This window comes from Ahaetulla prasina, chromosome 6 (genome assembly GCF_028640845.1).
Source record: "Ahaetulla prasina isolate Xishuangbanna chromosome 6, ASM2864084v1, whole genome shotgun sequence".
NCBI classification, from domain to species: domain Eukaryota; kingdom Metazoa; phylum Chordata; class Lepidosauria; order Squamata; family Colubridae; genus Ahaetulla; species Ahaetulla prasina.
In genome coordinates, this window is record NC_080544.1 from 71,866,762 (window position 1) to 71,887,483 (window position 20,722).

At 41.0% G+C, this 20,722-nt stretch overlaps 1 protein-coding gene across 5 annotated transcripts in view; it reads right to left on the reverse strand.

Annotated features, from left to right (window-relative positions):
- PIK3CB (phosphatidylinositol-4,5-bisphosphate 3-kinase catalytic subunit beta) overlaps positions 1-20,722 on the reverse strand; it is an 88,481-nt gene that overhangs the window by 50,257 nt on the left and 17,502 nt on the right. For 3 of the 5 annotated variants that reach the window (XM_058187681.1, XM_058187677.1, XM_058187678.1), the window contains exons 2-6: positions 9,182-9,293; positions 4,365-4,449; positions 3,767-3,950; positions 2,657-2,882; positions 694-917 (exon numbers count right to left, since the gene is read on the reverse strand). In XM_058187681.1, coding sequence (XP_058043664.1) covers positions 694-917; positions 2,657-2,882; positions 3,767-3,919 — 603 coding nt within the window. In that variant the 5' untranslated portion in view covers positions 3,920-3,950; positions 4,365-4,449; positions 9,182-9,293. Of the gene's footprint in view, positions 1-693; positions 918-2,656; positions 2,883-3,766; positions 3,951-4,364; positions 4,450-7,158; positions 7,254-9,181; positions 9,294-20,722 lie in introns of all 5 variants that reach the window. The other 2 variants (XM_058187679.1, XM_058187682.1) reach the window with 1 other exon arrangement.

Consider the following 20,722-nt stretch of genomic DNA (forward strand, 5'->3'; position numbering starts at 1 on the left):
TATCTTTTATTTTGAAATTGCTGTTTTAACTGGAAAGGATATCAACTGCAAATATCTTAATATGAATGGGTAAGTCTGGAATTGAAAGAAACAATCTTCAACAGGAGCACAACAATCCGATACAAGCACTTCGATTTTTTGAGAATGAAATTAAGGTCTCCTATGCCACCTACATTAGTCACTTTTTAAAATGCCATAAAATGCCATTGATTCACAGACATTCAGAAATTAAAATAAATTTATTTTGTAATTTCACAATTCAAGTTACAGTGCTTAAAGCCATGTTCCACTTTAATATGTGAAATTTAACAGTTAATTCAGAAAGGAGTGTTTTGGTTTAAAAACAAGGAGATGAAAGGAGTAAAATCCAAAATCATTCATGTAATTTAATTTATTAGGTATTGATGCCATCCAATTTTTTAAAAAAAGACTCTGGACAGTTTACAATATGTAAAATACATAAATGTACAGTTACACTCACTCATAGAATTTTCATGTTTGTTCTTAACTGCAATGCCATATCAGATTAGATCTTAAAACTGTTCTTGGTTCTAAAAAATAGCTGCCTCTGCAGAATAATACAATAAAGGGACCACTCTTTCAAAAATACATAGAATGCCTATCAAATCCTTCACATTTAGTGAAAATTATTTAAAGGAGAGAAAAGTTTGCAAATTAGATTAAGAACCCCACCTGACAGTTCTCGTAATGGATAGCCACAACAATATTGCCACCATAAAGTTTATCCTGGAAGTTGTCCTGGATTGCTGGTTCTAATTCTGGTGGGTATGTGTGCTTTAACCAATTCATTGAAGATAATCCCATCAGTGACTGCATTTTCTCTTCACTAATTTGTCGCATCTTAATCCGAAATTCTTTGATTTCTGGGTCCTGTAGGGCATCAAATTCATGGAGGCCTGGATTTTTTTGTGTTAAAAAAACAACAGCAGCATTAAAGCTAGATGTATTTTACTGTAGCTACTTACTGATTATTATAATCATTAAAGTCCATTTAATATATGAACATTTATGACACCCACATATTAAGGGTCTTTAACAATCCATAAAGCTTAAAGAGTAAAGCTTTTAATAACTATAGGTAAAGGTTCCCCTCCCGTCCCCAGGGGGGCAGTGCTCATCTCCTTTTCAAAGCCGAAGAGCCAGCGCTGTCCAAAGACATCTCTGTGGTCATGTGGCCGGCATGACTCAATGCCAAAGGTGCACGGAACGCTGTTACCTTCCCACCAAAGGTGGTCCCTATTTTTCTACTTGCATTTTTTATCTGCTTTTGAACTGCTAGGTTGGCAGAAGCTGGGACAAGTAACGGGAGCTCACCCTGCTCAAATCCACTCAGGATTTGAACTGCTGAACTGCCGACCTTTCAATCGACAAGCTTAGCGTCTTAGCCACTGAGCTACTGCATCTATAGAATTACACTGTTTTCTTTATATTGAAAGGTTAATTTTAATGCATATTTAATCATTTCTAGGATAAAATTATTTTTAAAAATATACAACCTGTACATTTTACATTTCTGTTTATAACAACTCCTTGTTTACAAACTATCTTGGTTAATTATCATTTGCAAATACAGCGGTTAATTTTAAAAAATCATTTTCTGACTAATGCACGCCCTAAAATTTGTGCATCTGAGCACAATAATGGAATGAGAATAATACTGGCACAGCTGTACAACAGTTTATTGAAATGGGACAGTAGAAACCAGTGATCTTCACAGCATCTTTATCTGTTCTCTTAGCAACCATTTTACTTCTAATTTAAGGAAGGAATTGTAATTTCTGAATGAGGAGAGGGTGTTTATGTATAAAGTACAACAGGATGCAGGAAAGGAGAGCTAAAGAAGTTGGACAATATTGTTTAAAATGACCTGGTTCAGAATTTTCAAACTATTATGCAAGTTGGAACATGTCTGTTCTCCAAATTTTCCAAGTTTCTGGACTTCTTAATGCAGCTCTCAGCAATAAATAAATAACATATTATAACTTCTGACTATACTTCCCAGAAATCCATTGCATTATACAAGGAAAGATGGAACAGTTGTAACTCCGCCCTCCATATGCCTCCCTATACCCAATAAGTTGACAGCAAAGACTGAGGAACGACCAGCAATTGGCTGCTTTGAAACTGAAGTTAAAATCTGTAATCTCTTAATGGTGATGGACGGTGAGGGAGCAATTCAGATGCCTGCTGGTGAGACAGGACTATCGAAAGAGTGATAATGATCGATGGCTATGTCCTCTTCCTCATGAAGGGAGGAAACCTTCGGAACATGCTGGGATGGGGAGGGGAGTGCAGTTTCCCTCATGGTCTATGAGTCCAGCAAGTAACAAAGTGATTGCAATTCTGCAATCCAGCCAAGGAGAAGTAGTTTTTGATTCTCCTTGCCAGCTTCCCACAATGAAAAGCAATGGGGAAGCCCATAGGAAGTTGGAAATCACTCCTGCTCCCACTGTTGTTTTGCCCACCAGTGGTCATTCTGTTTTTCCGTTTAGGTAAGGAAATATCCCTAAAAGGATAACCCAACAGGTCATGGGTTGTCTAGTGTAAAATAGAAATATCATTATCTTGCTTCAATTCACCTCAAGTTAATGTGCCTGTAGTGCCTTATCCCGCAAACAAGAACATTGACACTTACCTTTTCCTATGAGGACACCTATTTTAGAGTCTAACTTTTCTCCTGGATCACAGCTTCTTGTAATTAACTGAAGAACAGGAAGAAATGGTCTAATATCACAGAGTCTTCGGGTTTCATCTTCCAGTTCCTCACGTACTGCTGTTTGGTTCACACAGGAGAACATATAGGAATCAATCTCCAGAAGAAGATGGAATAGAGGGTAGCTGTGTGCTTGCTTCCATAATAGCTGCAAATAAGACCAAACTGTGGTAACAGAATGCTCTAGTTGATTCACTGGAAAGTAAATTCTTTTTCAATTTAAATTCAGCATTAATTGGTGTTCCTTTCATACTCGTGCAAGCTCAAACTCCAGCATAAACAAACATCCTTAAATCAAATCCAGCTGACTCAACCCTTCAAACAACAACAAATGTATCAAATTTCAGTGTGTTGGTATGTTGAGTTTAAGAGAAAACTAGTTCATTCTACTACAATGAGTATTCTAGAACAGCCTTTCAGTAACAAAAAGGATACTTATAAAACCTTATTTATATTTAACCAGAAAGTTCTAAGGAAGACTTTTTTTCTCCAAGTTGGTTGTTTTGTGATTTCTTTGGTAATTTTGTCAAACTATTGAACTGGGTTGGGTAACTATTAAAGCAAAAGTCAACTCTAAGCCAAATGTATAATCTCTATTAATCAATCATTAGACTTATTTCCTAAAAATGGAATAAAAGTGCTTGGCCATCTTCAGTACCAAACAGAGATATCTCACATTTATTATTTAGCTAATGGAAGAGAGAATTGGCTGAGCAGGATATGCTCCTAAAGATCCAGATGGTTCAGAACAGCATCTCTAAGGAATGCAGTGAGATAATTTTCTGTTCAAAGTATTATTTATTATATTGCTCCTCTTCTATGACTAGAAGCTAGATAATCAATACTGAGACTGGATGTTTCATGAAAATGACCAAATTGTGCTCCCATAGGAAAAAAAAACCCATAGGACACTTGCTCTTAAAAACGTCTTAGTAATTCATATTAAGAATCTTACTTAGTAAAAATACTGAGTAAAAATACTAATAAAATATGTTTCAATTAAAATATACGAATATCTATGCAGCATTTTACCTGTTTGATATGACAAATAGTGGCATCACGGGGAACATCTAGACTGATGTAAATTCCAGTGGGAAGCAGGCAATCCACAGAGATTGAGCTATCAGTTGCTATGTGTGAATCTATTGCCCAGATGTCCAGGATATCTGCCATGGCAGGAGGCATTATAGAATTTAAATATCATAACCACATGGACCTAGAAAAAAAAAAGATGGAGCAAGCTGAGATTTCTTTCCTGTCCCTCAGATCACCTTGAAAAAGATGGAACAAAAATCTGCAGTATTATAAGTCAAATCCTAATAGAACCAGCCTCATAAAGAATAAATTCTATTAACATGTAAAAGTACCCTTGAGATGCACTCAACTGCTGTTGAATACACAACCACAAGCACACACTTTTCTTGGCAACAATATGCTAAGAAGAGGCTGCACTAATGTCTCCATTTGAGCCAGAATCAGAGCCTGGAGACTTTACAGAAATGTACATGTACAGAAGCGGTCTATTATTGTCTTCTTATGAGAATCTTTTTGATTTTTCAGCTTAGGCTATACTCCTGGTATTCCTTGGAGGTTCCCCATTCAAATACTAACCAGGCCTGGCCCTGCTTACCTTTTAAATCTTGATAAAGTCAGCCAGGCATTGCCACTAGCTTAATATTATGTCCATATGCAGCTACTGTATCCAAAGAGTCCAGCTATCAAGACAAATTAAGTATTTAGTGTAAATATAAAGATATGAATACGTCAGTAAAATCTTATCACATTTTAATATTGTATATAACATTAGCATTCCATTTTTATGAAGCTATTTTTATCAACAATTGGAATCCATTTTTATGTGCCATCCACAGTTGCCTTCAGTGCCATAGGTGGCTATTTAAATTTGATTAATAAATAAATAAAATAAAAATTGAAAGCTTTTTCCTTTGCTCTTTTTTTCCTTTTAAGCTGTTGTTGGTTAGCTTTCTAATTATCCTATTAACATTACTGTTAATGGTAAGGTTCACATTAAATATACCTTCTCATTAACTGCAAAAAATGATATAATGCCTTTAGAATAGCTATCATGCACACGGATTAAAGGACAGTATCATTCAAGTTGCTAATAAACTGTAATTCACAATGCAGAGTGTTACCGCAATATGAGGGTTGATTGAAAATTAATGTCTCCAATGCTACAAACCACCAACGGATGTCACTACTAATAGTCCAAAAGCTCTGACATATTCTTTAGAATCTGTTTTTTCATTTAATTTGGTAGTAAGTTCCTGTGGAAAAAAAGTGTGTGTTGCTATTCTTTGTAAAATAGAAGCCTGTGATAACTCAGTGTAATTTGAATAACATGTTACAATTGAATTTTCACAGTCAAATAAGTCTCCTCAACTGAAATTCGCCACCAAATGCAGGTTATTTATGAGGATGACTGGGTTGATGTGAGTTATGCATGTTCCTGAGCTAAAAAAAAATATTGAACCTCAAAGAGCTGGTATGTATGATGAGGAATGAAGTGGATGACCTGTGGATAAATACTATCTGCTACATTTTTCCTGACTGTGAAAGCAACACCGCTTTTTCCTAGTTTTTCATGTCCTAATAGTAGCAATAGCATTTGGACTTATTTACAGCTTCACAGTGCTTTACAGCACTCTCTAAATAGTTTTTAACGAGTCAGCATATTCCCAACAATCTGGGCCCTCATTTTACCAACCTTGGAAGGATGGAAGGCTGCGTCAACTTTGAGCCTGGTGAGATTTGTACTGAGAAACTGCAGGCAGCCGGCAGTCAGCAGAAGTAGCCTGCAGTACTGCATTCGACCCACTGCACCACTACAGCTCTTAAATAGCAAATATTTACTACTACTTAGCAAATCATATGATCTCCTGAAAGTGCACAGTTCCAGTCTGTGTCCAGTCCAATACACTAATTCACTAATGCCCAAGATGCCAAAGTTTAAGCAATTTGTTTCATCTTTCACTGTGTTGAGGCACATTCATGCTTCCTACATTCCATGTTTCAATTGTAATTCTGTCTTTGGGGCTTCTGATTTTATTTTCCTGTATGGTAAGGTCAGAAGCCATATGCTATGGAAGTTTTAATCTAGCCACATCATAAACAACATTAGAACTCCGAAACACCTTAGCTTTTCCTCTGTGTATGCTGAGTGCCATCCAGCTTAAGGGCCCATCATCCTTAATCATTTTATCTTATCTATCCAATAAGGAGGGGTTTTTTTTGGTAAAATACAGTATAGGTTACCACTGCTTCTCCCTTGCTGTATGAAAATTATGCCTTTTCTGTTGTCTTAAGAGATCAGTTATCTGAACATCTTCTTGTATTGCTGTTGTCCATTTTACTCTATATGCTATTTGTTTAGATGAGACCTTCATGCCTTAGCTATGGATTATGTATCTTGACACACACCTTTAGTATTCTTTGCTCATTCCTCCCAGGAAGACCATCCCCACCAAAATGGGTGGGGCAGGATAATTGAAGAATACATAATTACTATTCTTAATCACAGTTAATAAGCATTAATGTATATTCCCAAATCTAGTAGTAAAAACAAAGGGATAGACTGATTTTTTTCCATGGTAAGGCCTGCCATTGAATTAGAAAGAAATATAGCTGCATGAAGCATATGTTTTGACTGGAGCAGAAGTGGATTATGTTATGCTTAATCCTTTTTTTGAGTAGATTGTTTCAATGTTAGTAACAATATAATTTGATCAAAACTATTTCTCTGCTCATGACAGTTTTCATCAAATAAAGAATCATTGTTAAACTGTACGTGCCCACCATCTAGTTACACTCAGTAGGTGGATTTAAACCCTTATTTGAATTTGCTTGGTTTCCCAGTTTTATTTACATAAAAATTAGGTGCAGTTTGCAAAAATGCACCACTGCAACAATAAACCAATTGTCATTATCAGCCAAGGACTCTGATTTTTATATTACAGAAAGAGCCACAAATATTTCATTCATTACTAATATCCAAATCATGTGTTTTAGTTACTATATGATGTTGGTTTTCACCCTCTGAATAGCTTTATTCTTGTAAGACTAGAAAAACAGTTTTCCAATCTATGCAACTGTGATTTTTATAAACAATTTTAAACAAAGTTCTGCAGTAGACATGAGCAACATTTTTAATTTTTTCCATAGGCCTGTGGATTTCTTGACAAATGCTGTTTTAAATGATGTTTCTCAAGATGAGATTTCAAAAACAGAAATGGTGTGAAAAGTGCATTATATTAGAATTTCCACATATAGACCTAGACACATAAAGATCTATAAGGCAAACTAGCATCTCATCTCTCTTTGCCAATACACACTGGAATACATTTTTAACAGCAACATTGATCCTTTGGCAGTAGTCCAGTTGATTGAAAGTGACTTACATTTACCTCATATTGCACTTCTGCCTTGGAAAGATTTCAGTGTGCATTCACATTTCATCTTTGCAGCAAACATGTGAGATAAATTTTGAAACAGAATCATGCTGGAAAATATAAGCTGCTTTAGTTATTAATACTATTATTGTTTATATTAAAATTGGATAATCCATAGTTTTCAGATATAGCTGAATTACTAATTCCTAATGCTATCTATATAGCATTATATATATAGGATGCTATATATCCCATGCTATATATAGGATATGCTATATATCCTAATTCCTAATGTATCTAATGCTTCTGAATTCGTTTATCCACTAAGCCGAAAAAAAATTATGTATTGGTCTAGCACATATGAACGTAGTGTCTCCAGTTCATAGAGTTGGAAGTAGATTTGTGGAGAAGAATATTATGTGAATTTTGTGGTCCCATATAAGAATAGATATTGCTTAGTTGTTATACTGACATTAACAAAGAAAATTTCAGCTCTTCCACAGGTCTAAACTTGCACTGATCTAATCTTCATTAGAAACAATAATAGCTTAGTTAGTAGATATGTCTTATGTTCTTATACAAGCTTTCCTGCCCTTTCAAATAATTGAAAAATAAAAGAATTGTCATACAAAGATTTCAGTGCTGATTAATGCAATGCCTAGTTTTGAATCCAATTAAAAACTGCACATATGTATTATAACATCTACAGAGATTATATTTTAATGTATTTGATATTTTAATGTACTCTGTATAATAAATACAAGGTTTGGATGAAACCTAATACCTTCAGCTCCATAACTTTAATTTAAATAGAGATGTTTTATATATAAATCAGGAAAACAATCCTTGTAATGAGCTCTTTTGTTACCTGGTATTTATTTGTCCACATAATCACAACCATTTGTTACTCACTTTGACTAGAGAAGGACAAATGTATTAAAGTCATCATGAAAGAGGTTCATACTTTACTTCTTAAACCAAGTTTGGACAGCCTTGTCCATCTTTTTGCTTCAGTTACATAGATGCCAGTTCATTCTCATTTTCACTCCATTATGTAATACAGTGTAGTTTAGCCTAGTATCTATGGAAATTCTCAGTCATCCAGGTCATGGTTGTCCCAAAGGTCTTTTTTCAAGAGGCAATTGGACTTTCTGGTTTTTCTTTGAAGATGTTTTGCATCTCATCCAAGAAGCTTCTTCAGCTCTGGAGTTTACTTTGGTCTAGTGCAGGGGTGAAATCTAAAAATTTTCCCTACCGGTTCTGTGGGCATGGCTTAATTGGTGGGTGTGGCTTGGTGGTCAGGTGACTGAATGGGCATGGTCAATAATAATAAATAATAAAAATAATAAAGTATACAAAACTTGGGAGGCACCAGTCTACCTTCTTTAAAAATAGAGGCTTCAGTCTACCAATTGAGTTTTACTGAGAGGCACCGGTCTACCAAGTGCCTTTTTTTGTCAGGCACCGGTCTACCTTCTTTAAAAATAGAGGCACTGGTCTACTAGCTGCCTACAGCGCTGATCAGCTGTGGTGCGGCCCTTTGAAGTGCTGCGGCAGTCATTTAAGGCTGTTTGCAGCTATATCACCACGGAGCGCTTCAGGGACAGAGAAGAGGAACAGCGAGGCGTGGGCAGTGGGGGGGGGCAGGGATTTTTCCTATCGGTTCTCCGAACTATCTGCTCCCATCGCTACCGGATCATGCGATCCAGTCCGAATTGGGAGCATTTCACCCCTGGTCTAGTGGCTAAAGAAATAGGCTAGAAACCAGGAAAGTGTGAGTTCTAGTTCCGCCTTAGGCATGCAAGCCAGCTGGGTGACTTTGGGCCTGTCACTCATGCTTAGCCTAATTCATCTCCCAGCATTGTTGTCATGTGGAAAATAGGAGGAGGAAAGAGTATTTAAGAATGTTTGCCACCTTGAGTTACTTATAAAAATAATAACAGTGGGATAAAAAATATATTTTAAAAATGCTGAGAAAAACCAATCAAATTTCTCTCCTGCTTATGGAATTGTAACCTTAACAATAAAAATAACTTACCTTGTTGCTTTTCTGTTCAGAATTCATTCAAAGTAATTCTGGCCACTTAAGCTTATTTGTGCAAACCATCTTTTCTCTTGGTTTTCTTGGAAAGATGCACTGGATGACAGAACTGTTCCAAAAAAAGAAGAAAAAGAAGAGTAAAATGGCATGTCTGAACAGAAGGTACTTAAATCATAAAATATATTAGCTCTATGTTCATTTCCAATTAATTGCTAATGTACACAATGTATATTTCATATCATAATACCATATGAACTCTCATCTAGTAGTACATAATAATTCCAATATTCCAAAAATATTCTCTGAAAAAAAAATCTGTATTAGACCACCTGGCAATTGAAAGCCCTGAACTTAATCTTTTTTACGTGGATGTTGGTGATTTTTCTATCCTACTTTCTTGAGCTCTTGAAACAATATAGGAAGGAATTTAAAAGGAAGAAACAGGGACATAAACATGGAATTAAAAGGTATTATCTTCATCATTATTTTTTTCCAGCTTTCAATTTGGTTTCTTTATTTCCTTGGAAGTATAAAATATAACTTTTAAAAAATGTTACAATAAGCCTACATTGAAAAGGACAAGAAAAGGAAAGCAACACTTGAATTTGCTAACTATAGCAATAGCACTTAGACTTATATACTACTTCACAGTGCTTTTCAGCCCTCTCTAAGTGGTTTACAGAGTCAGCATATTGCTCCCAACAATCTAGTTTTACCGACCTCAGAAGGATGAAAACTGAGTCAACCTTTTTTTTCCCCTTTTTTAAATTTTTTTTTTATTTTATAGACAAACATACATTTAAAACATCAGTAATTCCTTCTGTGTGACATCTCGGTGTTTTCTCCTTGCTCCATCTTTTATTATTTCTTCTTTCTTCAATTTAAACTATTACCATTTTTCCACAAATACATTATTATCATTTTCTTACATAATTATCCATTATCTATACCTTTCTTCTAACCAATGGTAAAATTTATCCAATATTTTAAAATGGGCCTCTGGTGGCTCAGACTGCTAAGACAGTCTGTTATTAACACAGCTGCTTGCAATTACTGCAGGTTCAAGTCCCACCAGGCTCAAGGTTGATTCAGCCTTCCATCTTTTATAAGGTAGGTAAAATGAGGACCCAGATTGTTGGGGGCAATAAGTTGACTTTGTATATAATATACAAATGGATGAAGACTATTGCTTAACATAGTGTAAGCCGCCCTGAGTCTTCGGAGAAGGGCGGGATATAAATGCAAATAATAAAAAAAAAATATTCGGAATCCTCTCTTTCTTTAATCATCAAAGTTAATCTATTCATTTCTGCACAATCTAAAAATTTTCTAATAATTTCTCCTTCCAGGGATATTTTCTCTGCTTTCTAAGGCGGAGTCAACCTTGAGCTGATGAGAATTGAACTGCCGAACTGCTGGCAGCTAGCAGAAATATCCTGCAGTACTGCACTCTAACCACTGTACCACTATCCACAAAGAAAGTCATGAAATGCCAGGTCATCTTCTACTATGCAAACAACCTACTGCTGTCTTCCCAAATTTGATATCCACCCAGAAATGAGAGCCAATATGATATAATGGCTAAGAGAAACTTACAGTTCTGCACCATCAATTACAAGTGCAGAAGGTCAGAACTTAGATCAGAATTGTTTACAGAAGCTATAAATCTCAGTAACACAGGAATGACACAGGGATCCCTATTTTTTCCTAAGCCATGCCTCTTTCTTTTGAGGAGCCTCACTAAATGCCTCTGTTCTACCCACTTGTACTCAAAGAATGAGGACTAAGATGGTAGGTCAGGTAGTCTGCAAGATTCTAGAGAACCAACTTGATCCTGAGAGTTCAAGTTCAGAACTCGTTAACTTGAACGTGAACTGTTCCTCCAGTTCAAAATCTGAATAATCAAACAGATCATGACATCCATGTTTGAGTTCACCCTCAGCCAAAGAAAATTACTTCTGTGGTGATTTCTGGACAGTAATATAATTCGCTTAGTGCAACCAATCCACACGGTTTTTGTTCAGGAAAGATGGGAGGATGGAATGCTATCAACACTGCCTCAACCTCCTGAAGGTCAAACAGAACATAAATCTATCAGAAATAAATAAATGTCCCTGATTTGTTATCTTCTAATGTGTTGCTGTAAAGCCAGCAAAATATCCAGCATTGGTAAATTCAGCACTTCAAGCACCATTTTGGAAGATGATTTGTTCTGACTGATAGAGGACTAAAGCCATACTGAATCTTCTTGTTTGCTTCAAAACTGCCGACACCTTGAATTCTGAATTATAAATATTGTGCTAAATAAACAATAGCAAAACTGGGTTTATTTTGGAATTAATCTTCCCAACTGTTTTTCAGATATTTGATATTTCAACTTCCAGACTTCTAAGCAATACCCATTTTGCTGGGAATTCTATATCTACACATGCAAATATCTCAAGAGTGTCTAAGTTGGTAAACAATAAGTCAGCATTCCAGAAACAACCCCTCTCCAATTAAAAACTCTGAAGCAAGCATTTCTCAAACTTCTTTTTAATTGAATAGGTATACTGGCACATCTGGGAAAACCCGAATCTGAGAGTTCCAGGTTTTCCCTCAGTAAATCAAAATCCCTAAAACCATCCCCTCAATCATCAGTCGATCACATGATCCAATCACCATTCATCCCATCTCAAGACAGCACTCCAACCACTCCTTCTCCAGATGGAGGTCCTGAACCTTGACTGAAAGTAAGAATGCTATTTTGTTTAAAACCAATCCCTCTACGCACGTCCCCTCTCTCGCTTTCCCACACAGGAGAAGATGGCAGCATGGAAGCTTTCGGCCTAATACGGCTTCCAAAGCTAACACAATGTTTTAAAATATATATTTTTTTAAAAGTTACAGATAGTCCTCGAGTTACGACCACAATTGAACCCAAAATTTATGTTGCTAAACACATTTGTTAAGTGAGTTTTGTCCCATTTTATGACCTTTCTTACTATGGTTGTTAAGTGAATCACTACAGTTAAGTCAGTAACATGGTTGTTAAGTGATTCTGGATTCTCCAATGACTTTGTCAGAAGGTCACAAAAGCTGATCACATGACCCCAGGACATTGCAACCGTCATAAATATGAACCAGTTGCCAAGCATCCGCAGTCTGATCACGTGACCATGGGGATGCTGCAATGGTCGTAAATGTAGAAAACGGTCATAAGTCACTTTTCTCAGTGCCACTGTAACTTTGCATGGTTACTAAATGAAGTGTGGTAAGCCAAGGACTACCTGTATTTTGTTTTATCAAAACTCCTGAGTTATGGATCTGGTAGCCTATACATCTGAAAATAAATGAATGACAATCACTAATCTGGAAAATAAATGGATGACAATCACTAATCTAGAAACTGTGTCTGTAACATTAAACAATATGAACAACTGCAAGATTCAAATGCTGTGCTTCTCCTGTGATAATTCTTTAATTCTTTCATCCACCTATTGTTGTCTGCAAGATCGGAATTAGAACATACCAAGAGATATAGGTGCTGTTCCTTCTCTTAGAACCTATTAAACCATTGTATCTTGGCAAAGCCTTCACAATCTTAGAAAGAAATTGTAATTTGTCTTTATGCACTTGCTTTGGATTAAAGGTCATTGCGATCAGTCCAACTAATGTCTTACTATGACAATATGGATCTAGACCGGGATGCCTTATGCACGGTCACTCACGCCCTCATCACTTCTTGCCTGGACTACTGCAATGCTCTCTACATGGGGTTCCCCTTGAGGAGCACCCAGAGGCTTCAGTTGGTTCAGAATGCAGCTGCGCGGGTGATAGAGGGAACCACTCGTGGCTCCCATATAACACCAATCCTGCACAGGCTGCACTGGCTACCTGTGGTCTTCCGGGTGCACTTCAAGGTGCTGGTTACCACCTTTAAAGCGCTCCATGGCATAGGACCAGGATATCTTTGGGACCGCCTTCGGTTACCACATGCCTCCCACCGACCAGTACACTCCCATAGAGAGGGTCTCCTCAGGGTGCCGTCAGCCAAAGTGTCGGCTGGCGACCCCCAGGGGGAGAGCCTTCTTGGTGGGGGCTCCTACCCTCTGGAATGAGCTTCCCCCAGGACTTTGACAGCTTCCTGACCTCCGGACTTTTCGCCGCGAGCTGAAGACGTATCTATTCTTCCGAGCAGGACTGGCTTAATAGGGGTTTTTAATTCGATTTTAAATGGGGTTTATTTTATATTATACATTTTATATCTAAATTTAGGCCATATTGAATAAGTTTTTTAAATAGTTTTTATTGTAATATATTGTATTGTTTTATCTGGCTGTTCACCGCCCTGAGTCCTTCGGGAGAAGGGCGGTATAAAAATTAAAATATTATTATTATTATTATTATTATTATTATTATTATTATTATTATTATTATTATTATTATTATTATTATTATTATTATTATCATATTCGTACAAAATAACAGGTTAGCACTTTTTACTGGCTGCCAACCATAGAACAAACTTACACAGGAAGAAAAGCTATGTCTCTACTCTTTTAGGGGCAGTGATGAAATTTTAAAGAATTTGTACAAGCATTGCTAGTTCTGCTGTAATTCTGTAATGCTCTGGGTTTACTACATTATCAGCAAGCCTAATATTAGGAATATCATATTACAAAGCCTATTTTGTATTACTTGAAGCTATTTGCTAATAATAATTACTCAGTTTCGCTTACATCTAGATTACTGTATTGAACAAATAGGTTGCTTATTCAAAAGAACCCTCAGAAAGCAACATAACAACAGAAGTTTACTGATTAACTAAGGCTGCAGAAAACAGTATAGAACACTTATATTCTACTTTCAATTGCAACTATTAAATAAGTAATGTTTTAACTCTTCTGAATCATGGGTTCAATACAGGGGCGATGAGTGAGAACAGTCAATAATGTCTGCCTTGCAAATATTTTATTCTTTATCTTATATTTGGAATTTTTTGTTGATATTGTCTTCTCTATTACTATGTAGTTGCATGCTTGTATGTGCATAATTATCCTTGGTTTAGTATTGAAATATCTTTCTCTGTATAAGCTAATTAAACATATTCCAAGTACAAAGGAAGAATCACCTCTACATTTATAAATGTGTTTTGTTTTATTACCTGATATGTTCTCAAAGGCAAAACAGAAGTGTAGGTAAAGCCTTAATCAGCTATGATATTATGATGACAATTGCTCTGCAGGATAATATGCAGACTTTGCTATAATCTAACAATGTATTTCTGATACCGTTCATGGGGCCAAAAAGCTGATATAATTCCCTTCAGATTAGTGTAGTGAAGCTTTTACAAATAGTTTTTGCTGTAATCCAGTAAATTAACCTCATAGACAACAGCTCTGCCAAAGAATAAGCAATCTGGCCTCTATTCTCTCTTACAAAACAATGCCATGAAAATAAATTCAATAGGCAAATGGTAAATGGACAGCTAAACATCAAAGCATCACATGCTTTGCTAATGTTTAATGCAGCTTACGAAATAACTCAATGCCTAATTAAAATTAGAATCTGAAATGAAAACTGCAAGAATCTTAAACTATGTAATTAAAATATATTAAAAGATACATTTCTTTAGGACACAGAAATGTAATCTAGATATTCTAAATCTCTACCACCCATAACCTGTAAAAGGGCAAAATGGTGCATCATAGGGCAACAATTTTTGACTCTAAGTCCTTCATATGGGCTAACTTACAGAATGTGTACAAAATTCAGAACGCATGATGCTGTGGAACTGAAATCTGGCAGATTTTATAAAATATTTTATGACATAAAATTATCATAAAGCATTTTATGACGTTATTAGATACTGTACAACCCCTTGGGTCATCCTTTCAGAGATATTTTCTTACCAGATTCTTCAATGCCTTCAACAGTGACAGAGCTTCTAATGTACTACCTTCATTGAAAAAGTTGGGTACATTCAGAGATGTATCTGTTTTGAAAATAGCCCATGTTGAATTATATAGCACAATCAAACATCAGCCACAGGAAATGTTTTTGACATTTTGTATTATATCAAAAAAGTATTTAAAATGGTATGTATGTTAATATATGTAAATATATAGCAATAAAAACCAAAGGCTAAATTACAAAATAATGAGCAAAAATACAAATGCATGGATAGAATTTTTGATTTATCTGCTGTTACTGGTGATCAGAACTGATGGAAATATTAAGTATTACAGATGATATGCGTACAGAAGTAATATAAAAATCTAAGATTGATATGTGTAAACTAGCAGCCTGGTAAATCAGAGATCAGAGAGTGCTCTGAAACAGTTCTACAGAACAAGTACTGAAGAACATATACAACACATGCAACTTACCCAGAGTCGCAGATATTCAGGATGTAGGATCTTTCTTTATTACTTATCTTGAGCAGCTGAAGGGAGAACATTACAATATGCTGAAGTTTGGGGATTTGTGGTTCCATACTACAGTATATGCCATAAGTGTTTCAGGCAGGATAAAAATCTAACAACAATAATTTCTGGCTAGTTAGATTAGAAGCCTTATTTAAATGGGCTTAGCACTAGTTGATGATATTAACCCACAGCAAAATTCAGCAAAAATATTAATGTTAATCATGTTTTCAGAATGTAAAAAGTTTCAATTCTTTGCAAGAACTTTCATGCAGCCTTAATTTCCTGATGCTTCGCTTCTGTTAACATTTTGAAATAGTCTGTGGGTAACCTAATTTCTTTAGTTCCCCATTCCTTTCCTGCACGAGTTAAAACATGCAGTTAAGTAAGATACTAACAGATTTGGAATAGCTTTAACTTCTTTTTTATGCTGAGAATCAAATGGTCATGCAAATATATTAATTTGTTGGTCCAACAAATGATCAATTCCTGTAAATAGTCAGATAATTTGCAAAGAGCTCATATGGTGAAGAGAAATATCCATTTCTGCTTCTTCTTCAGATTTCTAGTTATATGTGTGTGTGTGTGTGTATGTGTATAAATAGACATAGAAAGACATATATAGATACATTCATGTGCTCTTGAATTATTTTATACACATATTCATAATTAAGGCAGAAGAAAATCATCTTATTCTACAGATGCAGAACGGATTTACTTCAAGATACTTGAAAGTAAAAGAAAGATTGTTTAATATTTACTGTATTTTCATATATAACTTTCTAAACATTCAATTTTGTTTATAATTTAAATAGAAATCCCCCCTTAAACTTAAAAACAGTGTAGTATCATTTATCTAACAGACCTTCCAGGCTTGAATAATAATATTCTTATTAAAACAATCACTATTTTACGTGGACGCGGTGGCTCAGGGGCTAAGACAGCTGAGCTTGTCAATTAAAAGGTCAGCAGTTCGAATCCCTAGTGCTGCCGTGTAACGGGGTGAGCTCCCGTTACTTGTCCCAGCTTCTGCCAAACTAGCAGTTTCGAAAGCACATAAAAATGCAAGTAGAAAAAATAGGGACCACCTTTGGTGGGAAGGTAACAGCGTTCCGTGCGCCTTTGGCATTGAGTCATGCTGGCCACATTGTCGTGTCCCACTCCTCCGCTGACGGCCGGGTCAGGGAAATCCGAATCAGGCGTGCCTCTGCAGCTCTGCCAAAGTTCTAGCAAAGTTCTCAAGGCGGGCAGGAGACCAGAAAGTGATTTCAGCAAGATAAGGTAGACTTTGCCTGACTCAGAGAATGCCAGAAAGCAGATCCTTTATATAGGCCATGGGGTGTGGCTCCATAACTCAGCACTTATCCAGGCCTGCCCCTCCCTTCCTTCTGTTGCCGCTGCCTATCAATTCTCCTGAAGCGAGGGTCACTCTAGTCTGCAGCTGTTGGTAATTGACCTTCCTCAGGCTCACATGCTGTGGGGGAGGGGGAGGGGGAGGGGTCTAGTTGCTCCGTTTGCCTGGGCATGGAGCCAGGGCTGGGGGCTGGAGGCACTTCTTCTTCTTCGGCCTGTCTGGGCATGGAGCCAGGAGGCATGCTAGGATATTCCTCAGCGTTCGGAAGCAGATAAGACGGGCCCGGCTGCAGGGAAAGCGGACGAGGCACAACACTATCCCTCACCGCAGGGCCCTTCCCTCAGGGCTGACGATCGGGATGCGGTCGGGCCGGGTTCTGCTCGTGGAAGGCCCGCACCAGGTCCGGGGCGTGGACGTCGGAGGCGTCGACCCAGGTGAACTCGGTCCCGTACCCCTGCCACGCAACCAGGTATTGGAAGCACCCCTTCAGCCAGCAGGAGTCGCGTATGCTGTGCACCTCATACTCCTCCGTCCCGTCCTCTTCAATGGTGCCGGGCGGCGCCGGGAGCCAGAGGTGACACGGCGGGGCCTCAGGGACCAGCAAGGACCGGTGAAAGACGGGATGGATCCGCATGGAACGTGGCAGGGTCAGCCGGTAGGCCATCGGATTGATGACCGCCTCGACGGGGAACGGACCGATGAACCGGTGGTCCAGTTTCCTCGCCGGCCGGTCGGACGGGAGATGCTTTGTGGAGACCCACACGCGGTCTCCGACCGCCAGCAGGGGTGTTTCCCGTCGGGAACGATCGGCGACCCACTTGTAGTCCTCCTTCGCCCGATTCAGCTGCCGACGCACCATCTGCTGGACCGCGTGCAACTTGGAGAGAAAGGACTGCGTCTCGGGAACCGGGGAGTCCGGGGGCGCCAGAGGGAAGAGCCGCGGATGGTACCCCAAGTTGGCCAGGAATGGGGTGGTCTGGGTGGAGGTGTGTTGGGAGTTGTTGAAGGCGAACTCCGCCAGGGACAGGTACTCGGTCCAGTTGTCCTGCTGCTGGTTCACGAAGCACCGGAGGTACTGCTCTAGGACACCGATGACCTTCTCTGTCCCGCCGTCGGTCTCCGGATGGTGCGCCGACGACAGGCACACCTGCACCTCCAATGCGGCCATCAGGCTCTTCCAAAAGCGAGTCGTGAACTGCGCCCCACGGTCCGACACCACCCTGTCCGGCAGACCGTGGAGGCGGAAGATGTGCTGCAAGAAGAGACGGGCCGTCTTGGTGGCGGTGGGCAGCCCGCGGCACGGGATGAAGTGTGCCATCTTGGTGAGCATGTCCACCACCACCAGCACCGTGGTGAACCCCGAGGACAGCGGCAGGTCCGTCAGGAAGTCCACGGAAATCGCCCCCCAGGGTCTGTCAGGAGTCGGCAAGGGCTGGAGGAGACCGGGAGGGGCTCCCATGGAGGCCTTGGCTTGCCGGCACGGCACACAGGACATCACGTAGGCATGGACGTCATGCCGCACCTGGGGCCACCAGAAAGTCCGCGTCACCAGGTTGAGAGTCTTGAAAAACCCGAAATGGCTCGCAGCAGGGTTGTCGTGGCACTGGGCCAGGACGAGGGACCGGAGCGGTCCCGTGGGCACATACAACCGCCCCCGGAACTTGAGCACGTCGTCTTCCAATGTCCACAGAGACGTGGGGCCCGCCTCCGCTCGCCGCTGCTGAGACCAGGCGTCTTGGCGCTGCGCCTCTCGCACCCGGGCCCGTAAATCCACCAGTTCCCGGGCGGCGGCCAAGGCTTCCGCCGGCAGCACTGTCCGTGGAGGAAGAGGGTCTTGGGCGCTCAGGTACTCCGGCTTACAGGACAGGGCGTCCCCCCTCCTGTTGTGGCTGCTGGGGATATAGGTTACGCAGAAGTTGAACCGGGCAAAGAACAGCGACCACCGGATCTGCCGCTGGTTCAACTTCCGAGCCGTGGTGAGGTGTTCGAGGTTCCGATGGACCATTCGGACTTCCACCTAATGCCGGGCCCCCTCCAGGTGGTGCCGCCACGCCTTGAACGCGGCCTTGATAGCCAGCAACTCCTTTTCCCAGATGGTATAGTTGCGCTTGGAAGGGTTGAGCTTCCGCGAGTAGTACGCGCAGGGAAAAAGAGTGCCGCCATCCGCCAGGGCCTGTAGCAGCACCACTCCGAGGGCGATGTTGGAGGCGTCCGTCTCCAACATGAAAGGCTGGTGCGGGTCAGGATGTCGCAGGATGGGCTCCGTGACGAAAGCTTTCTTGAGAGCCGTGAAGACCTCCTCCTGCGGGGGACCCCACCGGAACGGGACCTTCTTCTGGAGGAGCTGGGTGAGTGGAGCCATCAGTGTGGCGAAGCCTGGGATGAAGGTCCGATAGTATTTGGCGAAACCCAGAAGCCGCTGGACATCCTTCACCCGACGCGGGTTTCCCAGCTGCACAGGGCCTCCACCTTGCATGGCGATCCCCTCGGGTGAGATGATGTGCCCGAGGAACTCGATGGACGTCCAGAGGAAAAAGCACTTCTCCAGCTTGGCGTAGAGCTGGTGCTCCCGCAGGCGCTGCAGGACCAGGCGGAGGTGCTGGAGGTGACTTTCCCTGGACCGGGAGTAGACCAGGATGTCGTCCAGGTAGATCACCACGAACCGATACAACATGTCCCGGAACACATCGTTCATAAAATGTTGGAAGACAGCGGGGGCGTTGGTCAGCCCGAACGGCATGACCGTGTACTCATAGTGTCCGTACCGGGTGCCAAACGCCATCTCCTACTCGTCCCCTTCACGCATCCGCACCAGGTTGTAGGCCCCCCGGAGATCGAGCTTGGTAAAGATGGAGGCCTCCCGCAGCCGGTCCATCAGCTCCGGGATGAGCAGCAGGGGGTAGCGATTCCGCACCGTGATGGCATTCAGCCGGCGGTAGTCGCAACACAGGCGCAAATCCCCCGTCTTCTTTTTCACGAAGAGGACCGGGGCCAACAGAGGGGACTTGGAAGGCCGGATGAATCCTCGGGCCAAGTTTTTGTCCAGAAAGTCCCTGAGAGCGGCCAACTCGGGCTCGGACATGGAATGCAGGTGTCCCGTTGGCAGCGGGGCACCGGGCTGCAGGTCCACGGGGCAGTTGTAGGGCCGGTGCGGGGGCAAGCGGTCCGCCTCCTTTTCGCTGAAGACGTCAGCGAAGTCCTGCAGCTCAGGGGGCATGGCGACGGCCGGGGTGAAGACGTCCTGGCCGGTGCAGGTTTGGCAGATGTGGTTGACGAACTGCAGTCTGGGGAACGAGATGGCGTTCCACGACCAGGCCACCTGAGGGTCGTGAGTCCGCAGCCAGGCCAGTACAAGGATCACCGGGAAGTGGAGGTCCACTGTCACGTAGAAGCGAATCGCCTCCTCGTGGTCCCCGATGGCGAGGCGCAAGGGCTGCATGGCGAAGTTAATGGGTCCGGCCACCAGCTCCCTCCTGGCGATGGTCTCGACGCTCATCGGAGGGTCCACCGGTACCAAGGGGACCCCAAAATGGTCCACGAAGGCCTGGTCCATAAAGTTCGTCGTGGCCCCCGAGTCCACCAGCGTGTGCGCTGGGATCCCCTCTGGCCAGTCACCCACCCACACCAGGGTGTCCAAAATCAGGTGCCGAGGGGGCCCGGAGTCCACGTCGGCCGTGTCTGATGGGGGCTTGGTCTGTGCCCGGCCTAAGGTTTCCCCTAGGCCGGGCCTGCCCCGTTCCCCGACTGGCCAGGCCGGGATTCGGGGATGGGCACACC